The 16,213-nt window shown below is 49.1% G+C and overlaps 9 protein-coding genes across 9 annotated transcripts; 3 read left to right on the top strand and 6 right to left on the bottom strand.

Annotated features, from left to right (window-relative positions):
• Positions 1–830: 830 nt before the first annotated feature.
• FOBCDRAFT_245842 (uncharacterized protein) lies at positions 831–1,656 on the bottom strand (the record flags this gene model as incomplete). Its single annotated transcript, XM_031193483.2, has 3 exons — positions 831–1,400; positions 1,452–1,578; positions 1,625–1,656. The coding sequence occupies 3 exons, from the start codon at positions 1,654–1,656 to the stop codon at positions 831–833; spliced, it is 729 nt and encodes a 242-aa protein (XP_031030104.2).
• Positions 1,657–2,252: 596 nt separating this feature from the next.
• On the bottom strand, positions 2,253–3,217 carry FOBCDRAFT_234255 (BTB/POZ protein). The gene is made up of 3 exons (XM_059609962.1): positions 3,127–3,217; positions 2,948–3,074; positions 2,253–2,899 (listed from the first exon to the last, which is right to left on the bottom strand). Exons 1-3 carry the CDS (start codon positions 3,159–3,161, stop codon positions 2,261–2,263), a joined length of 801 nt encoding a protein of 266 aa, XP_059468171.1. The 5' UTR covers positions 3,162–3,217; the 3' UTR covers positions 2,253–2,260.
• A 279-nt stretch (positions 3,218–3,496) lies between these two features.
• On the bottom strand, positions 3,497–4,589 carry FOBCDRAFT_193164 (uncharacterized protein; the record flags this gene model as incomplete). Its single annotated transcript, XM_054707807.2, has 2 exons — positions 4,303–4,589; positions 3,497–4,253 (listed from the first exon to the last, which is right to left on the bottom strand). Exons 1-2 carry the CDS (start codon positions 4,371–4,373, stop codon positions 3,497–3,499), a joined length of 828 nt encoding a protein of 275 aa, XP_054563782.2. The 5' UTR covers positions 4,374–4,589.
• Positions 4,590–5,359: 770 nt separating this feature from the next.
• Positions 5,360–6,299, top strand: FOBCDRAFT_245839 (uncharacterized protein; the record flags this gene model as incomplete). The annotated part of the gene is made up of 3 exons (XM_054707806.1): positions 5,360–5,634; positions 5,683–6,013; positions 6,072–6,299. The coding sequence occupies 3 exons, from the start codon at positions 5,360–5,362 to the stop codon at positions 6,297–6,299; spliced, it is 834 nt and encodes a 277-aa protein (XP_054563781.1).
• A 1,264-nt stretch (positions 6,300–7,563) lies between these two features.
• Positions 7,564–8,936, top strand: FOBCDRAFT_245838 (uncharacterized protein; the record flags this gene model as incomplete). The annotated part of the gene is made up of 3 exons (XM_059610722.1): positions 7,564–8,071; positions 8,114–8,684; positions 8,852–8,936. 3 exons carry the CDS (start codon positions 7,564–7,566, stop codon positions 8,934–8,936), a joined length of 1,164 nt encoding a protein of 387 aa, XP_059466370.1.
• A 489-nt stretch (positions 8,937–9,425) lies between these two features.
• On the top strand, positions 9,426–10,591 carry FOBCDRAFT_245837 (S-adenosyl-L-methionine-dependent methyltransferase; the record flags this gene model as incomplete). Its single annotated transcript, XM_031193478.2, has 3 exons — positions 9,426–9,500; positions 9,553–9,914; positions 9,964–10,591. 3 exons carry the CDS (start codon positions 9,426–9,428, stop codon positions 10,589–10,591), a joined length of 1,065 nt encoding a protein of 354 aa, XP_031030099.2.
• Positions 10,592–10,694: 103 nt separating this feature from the next.
• FOBCDRAFT_209215 (uncharacterized protein) lies at positions 10,695–13,884 on the bottom strand (the record flags this gene model as incomplete). The annotated part of the gene is made up of 5 exons (XM_031193476.3): positions 10,695–11,061; positions 11,110–12,406; positions 12,641–13,180; positions 13,329–13,614; positions 13,741–13,884. The coding sequence occupies 5 exons, from the start codon at positions 13,882–13,884 to the stop codon at positions 10,695–10,697; spliced, it is 2,634 nt and encodes an 877-aa protein (XP_031030097.3).
• Positions 13,885–14,641: 757 nt separating this feature from the next.
• FOBCDRAFT_282186 (uncharacterized protein) lies at positions 14,642–15,199 on the bottom strand (the record flags this gene model as incomplete). Its single annotated transcript, XM_059611615.1, has 1 exon — positions 14,642–15,199. One exon carries the CDS (start codon positions 15,197–15,199, stop codon positions 14,642–14,644), a length of 558 nt encoding a protein of 185 aa, XP_059468170.1.
• A 30-nt stretch (positions 15,200–15,229) lies between these two features.
• On the bottom strand, positions 15,230–15,878 carry FOBCDRAFT_324762 (uncharacterized protein; the record flags this gene model as incomplete). The annotated part of the gene is made up of 1 exon (XM_054707803.2): positions 15,230–15,878. Exon 1 carries the CDS (start codon positions 15,839–15,841, stop codon positions 15,230–15,232), a length of 612 nt encoding a protein of 203 aa, XP_054563778.1. The 5' UTR covers positions 15,842–15,878.
• Positions 15,879–16,213: the final 335 nt, after the last annotated feature.

The raw sequence follows: 16,213 nt of genomic DNA, 5'->3' as shown, positions 1-16,213 counted from the left end.
TTTTTATACTCAAGAGCTTTATAGTCAATCAAATTTTGGCTTATGATTTTCTGTTTGGCCTATTTTGAGATGTATGTTACGTCGAGCATGTCAGACACTCTAACTCCTGGCCTAGATGAAACCCATAAGGAAAGAGACTTTTAAATCACTAAAGCTTATAAAATATGGCGCGCATATGATTCGTCCGTTTCTTCATGCATTACCAAGATCCTCTGAAAGTGTATTTTACTACGCAAAGCATAAACCTCACTTTTTAGTAGATGAAGAGAAATCCTTTAACCTTTGGGCGATTAAGCCTGGATCTTCGTGTTGCTTTTAACTTCCGAGCTTCTTTTACAACTTGAAGCCACTATTGGTCCAGCTGGAGCAGTAGCCCGATGATCTACGAGCACCTGGCCTCTGCGGCCTAATGTTTGCATCATCCAAGAAATCTTATAAACGGGAGCTGGTCAGTGAAGGAGAGCTTGAGACTTTCCTTGTATTTCAGTACCTACAGCCGTGAGTTCTCATATTCGCATAGACTACCAGACAGGAAAAGGCTCTACGACTAATACCACTGGTCGTGTGAAAGGGGTAACATCTCTATCTCTAGGAGCGACAAGATGAAGCCCATGTTTATCTCGTTGCTTGGCATTCACGGGGATTCAGGAAATAGAGTTGAACCTTTGCATAAGCTATCGTGAGATTTCTTAAAGTTTTGTCCAAAATAAGGGTAGTCAAATATAGCTAAAGGATAAGAGCTTCATGATGCAAAGAAGTTTAGTATAACTTCTCTAGACTCGAAGTGCTAACAATTTTACCATTATGATTTATACCAACCACTAAAACCCCTAGAGTCCAGCAACTCCGTTCTGATAAGGATTATATTGTCGATACGTAAGGTACGGGCTAGAATACCGTATTTCTTGGGAGATCTTCAATGAGCGAGTTCGTTGGTTGCAATCGCCACATCTTGACTCCAGAGGGGTACTCATGATAGACATCATCACCTCCTTCAGGAAGTCCTGACTAGCGTCAGATATCTGGTCGATCAATCTCTTGGTGGCCTTCCTACATATGCAAGTCAGCACTGTCTCCCTTGTGTGGGCGACGGCTGCATCGATAGCATCCCTGGAAACCGATATGGGCAGTTCGTGCAGGACCGGAAGTGAATTGAGAAAATCTTCCAGTTCAACATGCTTATGTTTCAGTCGGCGGATATACAAATCGATGGCCTGCCTTACAAGGCCTTGGATGTCATACTTGTCTGCCAAGGCCAGCATCGACGAATGCATCGAAAGGGAAAGCTTGGATGCAACTCTAATCGGATTATCGTAGTGCCCGACGTAGAAGTAGTCGACCATCATCTCGACCAATTCCAGGGGGTACTCGCTCAAGCCATAGACTCCAGATCTGGCTTCCTACAAAGGGGTCAGTATATTGTCACTGCAGTTTAATTTGTACTTACTTACCTTGAAATCACTGGTGCAAGCGGCATTGAAAACCTTGGATTGTGCGCAGATTATGATTTTGTGCACGGGGATCTTTTTACCTTTGCAGAGAAAGGCGAAGTCAGTGAACTGACCAGCTTTTTGGGCTCTGGGAGATGTTAGTTGAGCTAAGACAAAATGCGAGAGCAACTTACTTCTGCATGAGCTTCCGTTCCTCGATATTCATGATGATGATTGATAGCAGATTTGAGCATATGCGAGGGGTTGAGTTCCACGTCGCGGATGGAGGGGTAAAGAGATATATATAAGAGAGATGAGCAAGATTCTCAGATGGAAGGCTGTTCGAAGTCGTCCTTGGCTGAGAGCTTATAATTACCACACCAAAGTCAGACCATGTAATGGAAAAGCTGATCGCGGGAAAAGCTTCCGGCCACGTATCAACTCGCTCTATTGCGTTTTGACTTTCCTAGGAGACTCATTAAAGGAGACTCTGACCACGAATGCCGAAAGAATAGAGTGAAAGGCCATCTAGTTTCCGTGTCACTCTAAATAATACGAAAGAGACATAAATAAGAACAGAGATAAATTTACAAGGTTCGAGTTACTGACTCATTACTAATGGTGTAAGCTCGCATTCATGCGAGAAGTGCAAATGTCACCACTTGTTGAGTACCAGGCGTACCATGCTTGAAGCATCCCATCCAGATATTCTACCAGTTTCATCACCTTGCTCACTACTACTCGTGGAAAATACTCTAGGCAATGAGGCAGCGACGTTGATTGGGGTGTTTGACTTGCTTGGAACAAGTATGGCTATGGATGCTCGGCATTTATCTCATCCTATACCATCTACGGTAACCCGTATCCTTTCCAATCGAGACATTCTCATCGTCACCAAACTCGTAGTCCAATAGCTTACTCCACGAGCGGAAGCTCAGCCCTGCGCTGGCGGCCCCTTTTCCACATTTTGGGCATCGATATTGGAAGATTTCGATCGGAACGGTACCGCGTGAGTCACAAGAGAAGCTATCGCAAGTCCCGATGTGCGAGAATCGGAGAGAGAGACTCAGAAGGTCTCTCGCAAACTCTGGACATTCGTACAAGAACTCATCAAGGATCTTTGCCAGCTCAGTTGCAGCCAGTGCGGTCCCCATATTGTCTCTAGCAATGACTAGTGCCGTAACTCGAAGGGTCTTGGATGTCTCCCTAGGGAGGTTGTAAACTTGCGAGATCGAACTGGCGAAATCGTGATAGTTGCAGCTTTCGTCCAAGCATTCCAGGTACTTCTTACTCGCAAGCTCTTGTAGGCCGCCAATGCCGTACTTGTCTGCTAAGGTGAACATGGTTGCATGAGTCAACAGGTCAGCGTCATCTGGAACCCCATAGGTTCCAGTGTAGAGGTATTCTACCATCCCATTCACTACATCAAGGGGATGATCGTTCATGTCATATATCCCGGAAGAAGCTTCCTGGACCTTGTCAGCGGGCATGAAGGTGTACTTGGCGGCGAGCGGTACCTTGAACTCCCCAGTGCATGCTCTCTGAAAGACCGTGGACTGGCCGTAGATGATGATCTTGTGAACGTTGATTGTTTGCCCTTCGCAGACGAAGGCGAAGTCGGTGAACTCGCCACTTTCGCGCGCTCTGTCCGGGGTCAGCAGGCCCTAGAGGGCAGGGGACATGAGAAATATCGTACTTCTGCATACGGAGTCTGTCTTCAAGAGGAATCATATTCAAGTAGAAGGAAGATACTGCTGTGAGTGATTGTTACGAGATGCAAAGGGACCTGCCAACTTGGCGCGCACAGAAGTGGTTTATATGCTACTTCCGCCCTTCCCAGGCAAATAAAAAGAGGTGGCCGGGTAATATGCAAGCCTCAGTCCCCTGGAAGTCCCTCCTCCAACAGTTTAAATTCCCAGGCCTTCTGTTCAACTATCTACGCCTCCAATGTTGGTAGGCCTCCCAGCCATGAACAAGGCGCCTCAACCGAGCTAGACCCTCAGGCTGGCTTGGGATGGTCGGCCTCCCATTTTCAACAATGGATTACATGCGCCACCAAAAAATAATTATGTATCTTCCTCCGTTTCCACGACCTGGCTCAACAGTTCCCGCATCGGACCACCGTGATGCCACATAAAGTTCTGAAACACCTCCTCACCCCTGAAGAGCTCTGCTTGACAGATGATGTAATCCGCCACAATCTGTCGCAACCTCATGGGGAAAAATTTGCCGGAAGTCAAGACGAGCAGCTCCATGACAGCATTCCACGAATCTCCCCAAGGTATCGTCGCCTCGAGGGCGAGGAATAGCTTGCCCAACGATATCTCCATCAACTTATCCATGCAGTAGCGATCTGCGAAGGCGCAAACTCGCGCATGATGCAGCAACGTATCTGCACCGATGTCTCCCACGTCGGCTGGTCGAGGCACGGGCGCGTGTTTCTCGACAAAGTTCTGCCAGAGGCCATGAACCTGGTGTGCATTGGCATTGTTAGGCCCCGAGATTCGTGGGTAAAGTCGAACGTAGTGCGCCCAAGACTTGCCCCAGCGGCCCAGTTCTTCATCACCTGGATCTGTCTCCTCCTCTTCCTCATCTTCTTGTATGGGTTTCGCGTAGTTGCCGCTGTACGCAAACTCCCAAAAGCTCAGGAAGGTGGCTTCGTCGAGGTCGGGCCATTTGACGCGTTGTTCCAAGGCTTCCTTGAAAGGTCCATTGACGAGGACGTTCAAGACGGGTGACTGCTTCGCGACGAGGGCGGAATGAATAGTGAACTCGGTTTCTTCGGGACCGACGATGAATTTGAAAACATTGGATATCGCGACACTACGTATTTGTCAGCTTGAGGTTCGGGCGAAGATTACGTGAAGCTTACCTCCTTGTTGACTCCTGTTCCTCGAAGTCGTTTGGGGCCCTGCGTTTCACATTCTGGTGTTCTGTGGACATCTTATTGGTCGCGGCTGTGGCAGAAAGCAAACGAAGGAGTTGAGATGGAGTGAGCGGTAGGTGATCAAGATGAATGCGAGTAGAGTAAATACTGCAACTGGTGAAGGCTACGATGGTAATATATGATGATGTAATAAGCTTTCACGGTGTGACTCAAGAAGCCTAAAATAAAAGTTTAGGAGATAGAGTTTCAAGAATCAAATTTTGTTGACAGCACCTCTTCTTACTGGCTTACCAGCCCTTCTCATAAAGTATATAGCTTTAATGGCACGGAAGCAATCTCTCATCCGTATCGGTTTTCCTACTTTCAATAACTTGGAAAAGGTCTTATTGTTGTTTTCTAAGGAGAATATGTTGATAAGAGGAAAAGAAGAAGAGGGGTGGAGTGTTCATACGTATGGCTAGATACACACTGCACCGTCGCTAAGAAGGGACCCGCCCTGGCTGTTCTTATGGTTCAGGAGGATGGAAAGGCGTTCTGAATTCGAAATAGTGTTGAAAATACCTTTGCAAAGGGTCAAGCATTGTTCCTGACACTGAGAACGCGGTGGACAATACGAATACCTTGGCTAAATCGTCGACTTGGTAACTTGGGTCTGTTCACGATATCTTCATCATCAACACTCCATATACCACTCCGAATATATTCTTGACTGAGCCAGTCACCACGCTCCGAGCGAGTCTTCAATGGCAATAGGCAGACGCTCGGCCTTGGGACAATTCTCCCCTCATGTAGGAACCGCCTCGTTTTATTGGAGTGGCAGCTGGTCTCTTGTTCTGCCACCGTACTGCCAGTGCCAGCCTTCACAAGTCCAAGTTGACACTGGCAGGTTTCTTCTAATCTTAACAGCTCTTACCTGCTCTCGTCTCTTCCCGTCTCTTCTTCTCTCATCCACTCTCCTCCACTTCCATTCATCTTCTCCTTTATCTCTGTACCCAGCTCTCGCAACACTTCTTCACTATATCACTTCAAGAGTAATATCAGCATGTCGCAAACAGAGAAGAAGTCACTCCACGCCTTGAGCGTGGAAAATCCTGATTTCCAGGCCTACCCATTGTTTTGGACCCCTCACCATCTTGAGCTAGTGGGCTGCCGATTTCTCGAGGTAGAAGCGACCAGCGACCTGCACGGACGTCATGTCCAGCAGGATGGTAGATTAACATATTATGCTACCCGACTTGCGACATCCCCGGTCGAGAACCTGAAATCACATTACGTACGCTCATTGTTTCGCGGAACCGGGCTTTTGGAATTTGTCTGGTATGTCACATATACTTCGACAGCGTAACTTTGACTAACCTTTGATAGGGTCTCGACGGCCTTCCATTATGCTGGCCGTCTAGTTCACGTCCCAGTTTGCAATGCGTTTCGCATTGCAAGCCATATTCAGGTTCCTCATCCGGAACCGATTATCGGTTACTACTCGTACAAGGCAGACGAGGACCGTCGTGTGAAGTTCACGCCCCGGACTGGCCCCCTGGGTACCTGGAACCTTCCGATCCAACGCCTCTACGGGCGTAGACTCGCGAGAGTCACCCCACAAGACTGGACCCTGGACCCCTACATCGTCTGCGTACTCCTAAGCCTTGCGCAGGTCCAGTCACGTTCAGACAACACGCAGCAGCCCCGTCTGTACCTGGTATGTTGACAACTCCTCCCCCGTTGATCGATACTCATGCTAACACAATATCTTCCAGGTCCGCCTCCTTGTAACACACAGGGATGACCACCAAAGTTCCTATGTCTACAAAGTAGACTTCCCCTCCCAGCTCTTGGAGTGCCTCAAGTCTCCTACACGCCCCATGACTGATGTTGTGTTCCCCTCCATCGAGGTGGGCAAGGTGGCTTTTGAGCCTTATGAGACCTTTGGTAGCCGAGCCGTTGAAGCCCTCATCGGCCCCCAGTACCAGTCATCGACAGCCTAGAGGAATCTCAATATTGGGTTCCCTGGACATGTATCCGGAGCAGATCGATCGGTCTGAGCTGCATTCTACCTCGATTTAATGGTAAGTCCATCCTCAACTATTCGTGTGTACCTGGCTCAATCATCAACAGGACGATTAGTGCTTCGATCGTCGGATGTGGGAAGTTTTTTAGGAGTGTTAAGGGTCACATTTGTATCATCACATTTTGGAGTTCTTGGAATGCTCAGCATGGAGAAGGAGTGTATGGGATCTGTGGCTAATACTTTGGACGACGCTCAGGCATGCGTAACAACCGCAGGGGCAGCATCTGAGCCAGAAGTAAATTTGCATTCACATACCAATAGACTTCGTCAATGTCAAGCAGAAAGGCAATCTGTGTAGCGTTCTTAATTTCAGGTGGCATTTTAGCCATCAGCAAATGAAACTTTAACCGCTCGTAGAAGAGACATCCACCGAACATACATGTTCTTGAAACCGTCTGAGTTGATTCGACTATCAACAATAGTGATTTCATTTTGGTCCGTTTTGGTGACCGCGCATCTTGTCCAGCCATGGACACCCAGCCTCGACCCTTTTCGGGAGATAATCTCAGTCGAGACCTGTGACAAGAATAAAATGATCAAAGTATTCTGCAGGACATACCAAATCGTGATACGGGCCTCTTACATGACCTACCCTTAACCTATAACCTCAGTTCAGGCCAGTTGAGTGGAGATAAATCGTTGAAGGGACAACAACCTCTAGGTTAATGGGAGAACCACCTTGTGCCATAATGGGCAAAATGAGAGGTTATGCACACAATCGGCTTGTTGTTCGGTGTGTCACCTCAGAACAACAAGGTTTCTTCAACGATGCTCTTCTCCTGGTTTTCCTACTCCGTTGAGCCTTTGTTCCCTAGTTTACTAAGACTCACATCATGTCCAGAGAAGAGGGAGGGCATTGTTTGTCCTTTGTTCATGTTATGACATAGAATCAACCTGTAGTTCAATTACCTAGCTCCATCACAGGGACACAGTCTTTGTTGTAAACGACCGTTCAATGCAACGAATGCCCAATGGGTGCAATGATACTGCCGAACAAAAGCCCGATCAACTCAGTGGCCTCAGACCTTAAATAGTGATGCATTGACGCGTATCCTTATCATTCAAATCGCCGTATTGACCTTTCAACCGTAACGGTGCAACTTCAACCTATCGTCACTAAGCTTCAAATCCCTTTCGCGGGCAAAGATTATGAACAGGTCTACATTCTGGTAACCATCATCATGGAACAAGATTGGGAAGAAGCCAGGCATCGAGCGATGCAAGGTCGTCTACACAGCCTCAGAATTCGGCTTATTGATCTTGCGAATAACTTGGCCAATCTTACAACAGAACAGCTGGGCATTCATTGCGGTGCCATCGTTGAAGACCTGCGCAGCTTCTCTTATGATTGCATGGCAGAAGGCAGGGACAGACTCGATGAAGCCCAGTTTCAATGGCGACTTGGGGAAATCGGGGAATTAATGGACTTTTCTGTTGACGAGGAGCTCAAAAATATTGAACGAGACGAGCATCATAAGCCTAGGATGACAAGAGAAAAGCGCAGGGCCATGTTGATGGATCTCCGAATCGACATTCCTTTTACTGAGTTGTGCTTCGTCCCGTGCGATGCTTATGACTTCTTCATGAACCTCAGAGAGAATCTCAAAGACCTCGTTGTTGATGAGCTTAGGCATCGTGCTCACAACCACCACGCTATGGCTCGCCTTCAGTCTGCCAAGGAAGAGCAAGGTGTCAGCGAGCGACCTCTTCCCCAAAGACATCTACATGAAGAGTCTATCACTATCAATGTGCTTGAGCAGGAATCTAGGGAGCTGGCAATCCGCGATAACGTTTACAGATGTCACTGGGCGGTGAACCAAATCGATGCATATCAAAGGTATCTCCAGTTGCCAGTCACAGACGATATGGCATCGGCAGCCGTGGAGGAGTATGACGACTGTGTAGAATTGCAGTCACCGTGTCCGCCAGGGATGAGCTTGCTTGTCCTGGCTCGTGCAGGAGATTGGTGGTTCGATCAACCAGTGAACCCTTCTGCCAAGAAACCTCGTTCTCGCGGGCCAATGCCTAACCTCGAGGTTATAACCATCACTCGCAGCCAGCTACGAGATGATCATGAGTTTGTGGGAGATGCTTTCAAAAAGGAGATTCTTGAGGTTCAACTGTCTCTCAAGAAGTTGGACATCGACTTTGAAAAGACTATTGGTTCTCAGTTTGGGATTGTAGTTGCATGGAGGTTCGTTGGAGGGGATGTCTGGATGGACCGTTATGGTCATATTGTTCCGAAGAATGTCATTGACGAGTCAGCCATTCACATCGGTCGATCATGGAGTTCCACCAGAGAGTAAGTGAGAAGTCATCCTTTCAAATTACCCTCATTGCTTTAGAGATGAATCCAGGCCAGTGCATGGGCTATGGCTTAGAATGAGCTGGTCACTTTCATGGCGATAGACTCATGTGAGTAGATAGTGGAATATGTTTTTGACCTTAGCTTGTTATTATAGAATTGAGGGATTCTTTGTTGATTGCATTGTTGACTGGCGTTTATGGGAATCTCGAGTCGATGCCAAGATGGGGTGACTACACTGAAGACTGATGGCGTCTCAACGGCGACTCGACCTGGAGCCGCATATGTACTGCTGCAGTGTCTACTAGACCCTTTACGTGTCCTTGAGCATTTTTAAAAATAAAACGGAAAAAAGGCTGCATATTAACTCATCGTCGTTTGGTTTAGGGAGGTCATGAGTGTTGACACATGGGAGTGCAGACGAAGATTGTGATGTCCATATTACTGCTCGTCATGGTACATTTTAGCGACTACCAAAATCAGGTCATGATCCTCACCAAGGCATTCGCATGAAACCTCCCGCGGGCAAATTCCCATTCCCACTCAAAAACCCTTTAACAAGTGGACCGCATCCGCTTCTCCCCGGTCCCTAGCGCCAGAACCCTTGAAACACAAACTGATGATACCGTAGCACGCACCATGCCATGCAAGCTGGGGCCAAGCAAAGAGGGGTGAACAGCTTCTTTCTCTCCGCCGAGGTTTCCCGTCTTCCACTCTGTTGTTGTCAAGAAACACAAGATGAGCGCCGTAGCAGACGTTACACAGGGCGACAGTGTCCCCTCGCAGGACATGCTGGCCCCGACGCACTGGGAGGTACGATACATGAGCAATACACGGACGATGACTTGTTAATTAACTCAATTAGAACACTGAAGCTACCGATAACTCAGATTCCGACTCTGCGCTAGGCGACGACGCTGCTAGTTCTACCGCCAGTATCAACTCCAGCATTCTCGAGTACCGGACCATCAACGGGCGGACATACCACGCCGAGCGAGGCGATGCCCAGTACTGGGCGTCCAACGACAACCAGGCCTCTGAGGCTCTGGACATTATCCATCATACTTCCACGTTGATCATGGACGGCAAGCTCTTCCTCGCTCCCGTCAAAGAGCCCAGCAAAGTCCTCGACATCGGAACCGGCACTGGGATTTGGGCCATGGACTTTGGCGATGAGTTCCCCGAGGCGGAGGTCATCGGTACAGACATCTCGCCCATCCAGCCAACGTGAGTCTCCAGCTCCAACTACAGCAGCACATGACCTAACAGCCTCTAGCTGGGTTCCCCCGAACGTCAAGTTCGAGATCGAAGACTTCACCCTCGACTGGACGTTCCCTCCAAACTCCGCCGACTTCGTCCACCTCCGTTTCCTCTACGGCAGCGTGCCCGACTGGTACGCCTTGTACGAGCGCGCGTACCAAGTAACCAAGCCCGGCGGCTGGATCGAATCCCACGAAGGTGACCCCATGGGCCGCAGCGACGACGACAGTCTCAAACCTGGTAGCGCCATTGCAGAATGGGGCAAGTTCTTCCATGAAGGCGGCAAGAAGCTCGGTCGCGTGTTCACCCCTCTCCCAGATAATATGCAGGAGAAGGGTCTCAAGGCCGCTGGTTTCGTGGACATCCAGTCCAAGACGATCAAGGTTCCTGTTGGCGATTGGCCGCAAGATGAACGACTCAAGGAGATTGGAAGGTTCACAACAATGAGCATTCTATCCGATGTAGAGGGACACATCTCGTTCATGGCTACGCTTCTTGAGGGATGGACTCAGGAACAGGTCCATCTGTACTGTGCCCAGCTGAGGAGGGAGTTGAAGTCCAAGAAGCCGGCGCACGCTTACTACTTGCAACGTTTTGTTTGGGGACGCAAGCCAGCCGAGGGTGAGACTACAGCGACAGGGTAGTTGATCAATGATGTTCATTAGACGTAAGTAGCGTAACAATACTTTTCCCCGGTCCAGCCGTTCATGTATCCAATTTGTTTGTACCCGAAACCTTGTGCTCCATTCAGATCTGGACTTCTTCCGTCGGTTCGACGTCGTACTCAATCTCGGTACGGATGACGTATTTCGCTCCCTTTCGCACACCGGTGCCTTCATGCAATGTCGCGTTGATCTCACCATGAGGGAAGATAGCCGCGCCGCCCATTACTGGACGAACAGGGTATGCATTCAGGATTCCTTCTCGCGCAGCCGGGAGGAAGTATGTGGTTTCGCCGCCCTCGAAGTCTTGATTGAGGTAGATCAGGAACGTGAACAGCGAGCTCTGCTTCTTCTCGGCCGGCGAGTCGTCATAGACGTATTTATCTTCCTTCGTAATGCCGCTCGGGGGCCACGCGCCGTCGATGTGTGCTCGATACTCTGCTCCTGGGACACTGTGATACGTTAGTGGTGGGGTTGGCATCAGAGGTCTGGGAACCTACTAGCGATACACTCGAAAGCGGCGATTGATGCCACGAGCCAAGCGCCCGTTCATTGACACGGGCACGAAAGGTTGAATGCGCGACCATAGCGTGTCGTGAAAGGTCTTATCGACAACCCAGTAAAAGTTGTGTGCTAGAATGCTGATGTCGCCATCTTCCCGAAGCGGTGCGTCAGGTACGAAATTGACGTATTCACCCGCGGCTATAATGGCTTTGCACTCTTCGGGGTAGAGAACATTCGTGGCCACGCTGAGGCCCTGGACGACAGGATGTGGTCGATGTGTCGTCGGCGGCGGCGTTGCCGACAGAGGAACAGCCTCGGGTGTCGAAGCGTAAAGGATGGCGTCGTGATGGTTCGGCGGCTTGCGCTCGGGGCCGGGTGTTGTCTCGATGATGCGAATGTTCTTCTTGAGAGACTCGGGCGCCGAAGCAATGAGACTGCCATCGAGGACCGAGGCATAGACTTGCTCGGTTGGAGCATCGGGACGAAGATCCCAAATCTCCTGGAGTGCAATTGATGAAGGCTGAATGATCGCATTTGGGTTTCGGTCTTCATGGCCGCAAACTCGAAGCACCGCATCAATCACCTTGATGAGTGTCTCTTCCCTCTCTGAGCGCTTGACAAGCCCTTGCTGATCGGGAATCGTCGACAGACCACTGATGACATCAAGATCTCGAACCCATCGACAAAGAGCACCGAGCTTGGGCTGTTCGCCACGAATCTTCATCTCTGCAAGCAGAATTCGGGCTTCGGTATATTTCCGATCGGCAAGAGCAGCAGTGACCTGCGCCGTGAGGTTCGCGCCAGCAGCATTATTGACACCAGTCGTGCAAGCTTGTCTGAAGTCGTAAACAGCAACTCTCAAGTCCTTGCACAGCTTTGACTTGATCAAGCCAGGGTACTGGGCGAGCGAATTGAGTGTGTCGATGGTAATCTCGAGCTCTTCTTCGGACACAACGGTATGGAGGTTCTTGGGCTCAAAGTGCGTGGTCGTGCCATCGGGAGGAGGCGTCGGGATCGAAGGGGAAGTGGTCTTTGCAATCTTCCGAGGGTTTTCGGATTGGGCTTGAGCTTGCGCTTGTTTGCGCTTCTTGGACTTTGTCTTGGCCATGATGGTTCGATAATGGATAGGAAGAGTTGGTGGGGATGGAAATTTACGTGGGGGAATTGACGACGAGAAGGGACCAATTGGAGTGGCAAAAACGGTCTGTGATGGCAGAACCATGAAATGCGGGGCTGTAATCCACCACGACGATACAGGGTAGCCATGAGCATTTGACAGATTGGGATTCATTACTGGATTGTTGATCAAACTGGTAGGGAAAGTCGGGGTGACTCTATAGACTAGCTCAGCAACCCGCGTTGGTTTCCTGCTTGATCTATCGCCTGTCAAGCGCGCTGCCTACTCATCACCAACTTCCGTTTCCACTCTCTTCAAGTCTAAGTCCAAGAGCTTGATGTACTCTACTCGGTCCACAAAATCATCGCTACAACGTTAACCGCTGCCCGGATAGGTCCATCCGCGCCTACCACCAAAATCTCCGATGCAGTACCCAACATCATCATCATACTCCAGGTCGTAAACCCTCCCATAAGCTGATATAGCTTTTTCAGAGCCCTTTTCATCCTCGTCATCGAGGTCGTTGCGCACAGCTGTCCAACTGACTTCCTTATGATCTGCGTACTCAAAACGGACAAGGACCTTGATCTCCTGGAAGATGTTGAAGCCGAGCCACATATGGAGATCTTCGTCCCAACTGTCGGGATTATTCTTTTCGTATAAATGACCATACTCCTTAAAGGGAAGGAACTCATCCAAAGCCTCAATGAATGCATGGATGGCATCGTTACAACCCCGCTCACGCATATCATTGTACTTGCTGCCGCAGTCGTGATAGATAGGACCGTAGCCGCGAGTCTTTTGAACCAAAAGTGTGCCCTTGTCTATCAGATAGAGCTGGGGTGCTCTGACCCATCCGGAGGCTACGCCCTCAATCCATGTTGCTACCAGGCCACGAACAGAGTTCGGCTTTGAGTTCTTCCAGGGTCTCAGGGAGGTCAACAATCCAACTTAAATCAAACTCAATAGCAAGTGTGCACACCGGAATGATAGAAGAGGATAGGGGATCAAAGAATGGGAGGCCGGTACTGCAATGTTAAGGACTTCCAGTCTGTTGTTCTGATACAGAATATGTCTCGCCGAGGGAAAACCATATACCCCTGTTCTTCGTGGGGGTTTCGACTTGTGAGGATCGCAGGACAGCCAAGATAGCCCTGGCGGTAGTCAGGAAGTCGAAGCCACATGGAATATATCTCTTCGGTGATGACTTCGCGAGACAGCTTGCAAGCTCCCCGGAGGCCGCCATCCCACATATAGGCTGATCGGTTGTTGTTAGGGATTCCTCATCGCCGTTAGGACCCTGCTTGTTGTCGAAGGCTCGTAGAGTAAGTCGATCTCTTCCCCCGGTCTTGACCGTGTCAACGTTGACGTAGTGCAACCCGGCCTACTCATAAGATTCATATCCGGGATAGCAGAAATAATACATGTTGCTTTCCATATCTGGAGCTGAATCTCGGTTGGGAGGCGTGGGAACGGGTGGAAGTTAGGTGAAGACATCTTGTGAACTGACGTGATTTGCGATGAAGGTTTGTGATGGAGAAAGGTTTAGAAGAAGAGTGAAGATTGAAGAGTGAAAGATGAAGAAAAGGAAAGGATGTGTGGTGGGAGTCATTTGCCGTATTAAAAAATGCACGTGATTGTTATCTGTTTGCATTTCGCAGTGGCAGTAGCAGTGAGTGTGACAGTGGCACAAGGTTTGTCTACCTGAATCGAGGCAAGCCAATCATATGTGAGAACTGTTTATGAGTACAGTTAAGCTCAAGGACTTGGCCATGGGCAAGATTTCACTGGCAGTGTAGTCCGTGGAGAGCCGATGACTCTTGCAGTCACCACCTACGGGGCCAGCCACTGCTCAAAATATGGGATGCTTTTTCCTGAAGTCATTTTAACGGCAGATGGTTGGGACTCTAAAGTCCCGATGGCTTAGACATAATGATGTAGCTTTATCAGCGACTATCAAGAGACCTTTCACCAGGCTGTGGGCTTGAGTAAATTGGGGAATTGACAGCAATTTCAGGTTGTTTATGAGTGGGTTTTATCAAATTATCAAGTTGTTTGAGGACATCCCACTATAAGAAGATATAGTTCTCACTTTTCTCTTACTATGAAGTACAAATCGTGATTCGTGAATTCTAGACTTCACCCCTTGATTTCCTTCTGTCTTCTTTGTGCGCGCTGTCTCATTCTTTCTTCGCCAACAAGTGAGTTACTCAGTCTCCCTATCCGACAAGCTTCGTTGTTCGTACTACAGGGAGAAAATATCATGACATAGGACCTGTTGAAGTCCTCGATGTTCCGACCACATGCCTGCCAACTCTCACCCATTCGGCGATTCAGATATTCCATGAATCTCTCCGTTGTGATGGACTCTTCTAGTCATGCACCTGATCCATTCTCGAATCCTCAGCAGGTCACTGGCCGCGACGAATAGGAATCTTGATATAGTTATCTGGTACGAAGTCGTCGAACATATATGTCTTTGCGAGATTCTCGTCGTCAAAAACAGAAAGATCGAAAAGCCTTAAAAGATGGTGGACAAAGTCAAGCATAGCTGGTGTTTCTTTTGGTAAGTCCGGGTACTCTTTATCGGGGTGAGGGTCCAGATAAACTGCCACATAAGCATGGCCGCAATCGTGGAATACTGCGCCCCCATTAACGTGCCAGCCAGGCCCGCAATGAGCATCCTTATTGAACAGGTAAATCCAAGGCGCATTGCCACAGCCCCGCATGCAGGTCTCTACCCAGCGTGTAAGCAAGCCTTGAGGAGAGTCCTCTACTTTCAGTTGACGCCAGGTACGGGGCAATTCGTCGTTCCAACTGGAGTCAAACTCGAGGGCGAGATTGAAAGAGTGCCTGAAGATAATGTGCTGGCCAGTGGGACACAGGATGTGAAGGCGAGGGGCCCTCAAACTGACTGGCAATGATGATAGGCCGGTGTTTTTGATGCAAAATACGTCTCGGATGGGCATGACCATGAAGCGATCTCCATGGTCCTTGTTTCAGGGGAAGAGACAGGTAGGAAGACGAAGCTTTCGATCATGAACTGCATCTCTGTCGTCAGATCCCGTCCCGGACATATCCTCCCCCTCAATATCGCTCAGGAACTTGATGTATCGGGGATACAGTTGGCAAGCCTTGCTCAAGCTTTCGTCAACGTCGAGGGGGCCGAGACCTTCATCCTGAATACCGCGCCAAACCTTGAGTTGAAAGTGCGTGGCAATAACCTCTCTCGACTCTTTACAGGCTTTCCAGAGACCAACACCCCAAATGTAAGCAGATATATTGGCGTGACGGATAGACTCCTGAATTTCAGGCGAGGTCTTGAAATCGGGATGAAGAGCTGTCATCTTCATTGATTCCCCTTTTCCATACCTTACCACAGGTAGCTTGCTATCCCTGAGGGATAGTAGGTCGATGTAGTGTAGGCCATGCTCGTTATCCGCGAAAAGAAAACAAGACCTTTTCCAAATCTTAAGTCGCAGTTCTATCGGAAGCCTTGGGAATGGATGGAAAGTACGTGAAGGCATTCCGTTGGCCGAGAGGATTGACGCGTCTTCTTGCTTGCCTGTAACACCGGGATCAGGATCTTCGACGTTCACGAGTTGTTCCATGATACTTGAGCTTTGTTAGGTTTATGCCATGATTGAGTAGCGGATGTCTTGCAAGTGTACCTGGGGAATGGTGGTCGAATAACCCAGAAGCTGTGGTAAAATGAGGTTGGGGTGAAGGAGAACTTAGAAGTATGGAGAGTAAAGAAGGTGGAAGCGGGGAAATCTCTGAAGGCTTGGGCATCTGCTTTATGAACAATAAAATGCAATGTTAAGGTTGTGCCGCTGGCAGTGGCAGTGCCCGCGGCAATGGCGGTGCTGTTTTATGGACAAGCGAGGTGACGAGCCTGGAGAACAAGATGCCAGGGCGGGGTGCGGGAGTTACAGACAACCAGACTTTTGGATATTCTCAGCGACAAGACAGAGTTGAAGAAA

The sequence above is a fragment of the Fusarium oxysporum genome, chromosome XII (assembly GCF_013085055.1).
Source record: "Fusarium oxysporum Fo47 chromosome XII, complete sequence".
NCBI lineage: Eukaryota > Fungi > Ascomycota > Sordariomycetes > Hypocreales > Nectriaceae > Fusarium > Fusarium oxysporum.
This window is presented reverse-complemented; position numbering and strand designations above follow the sequence as displayed.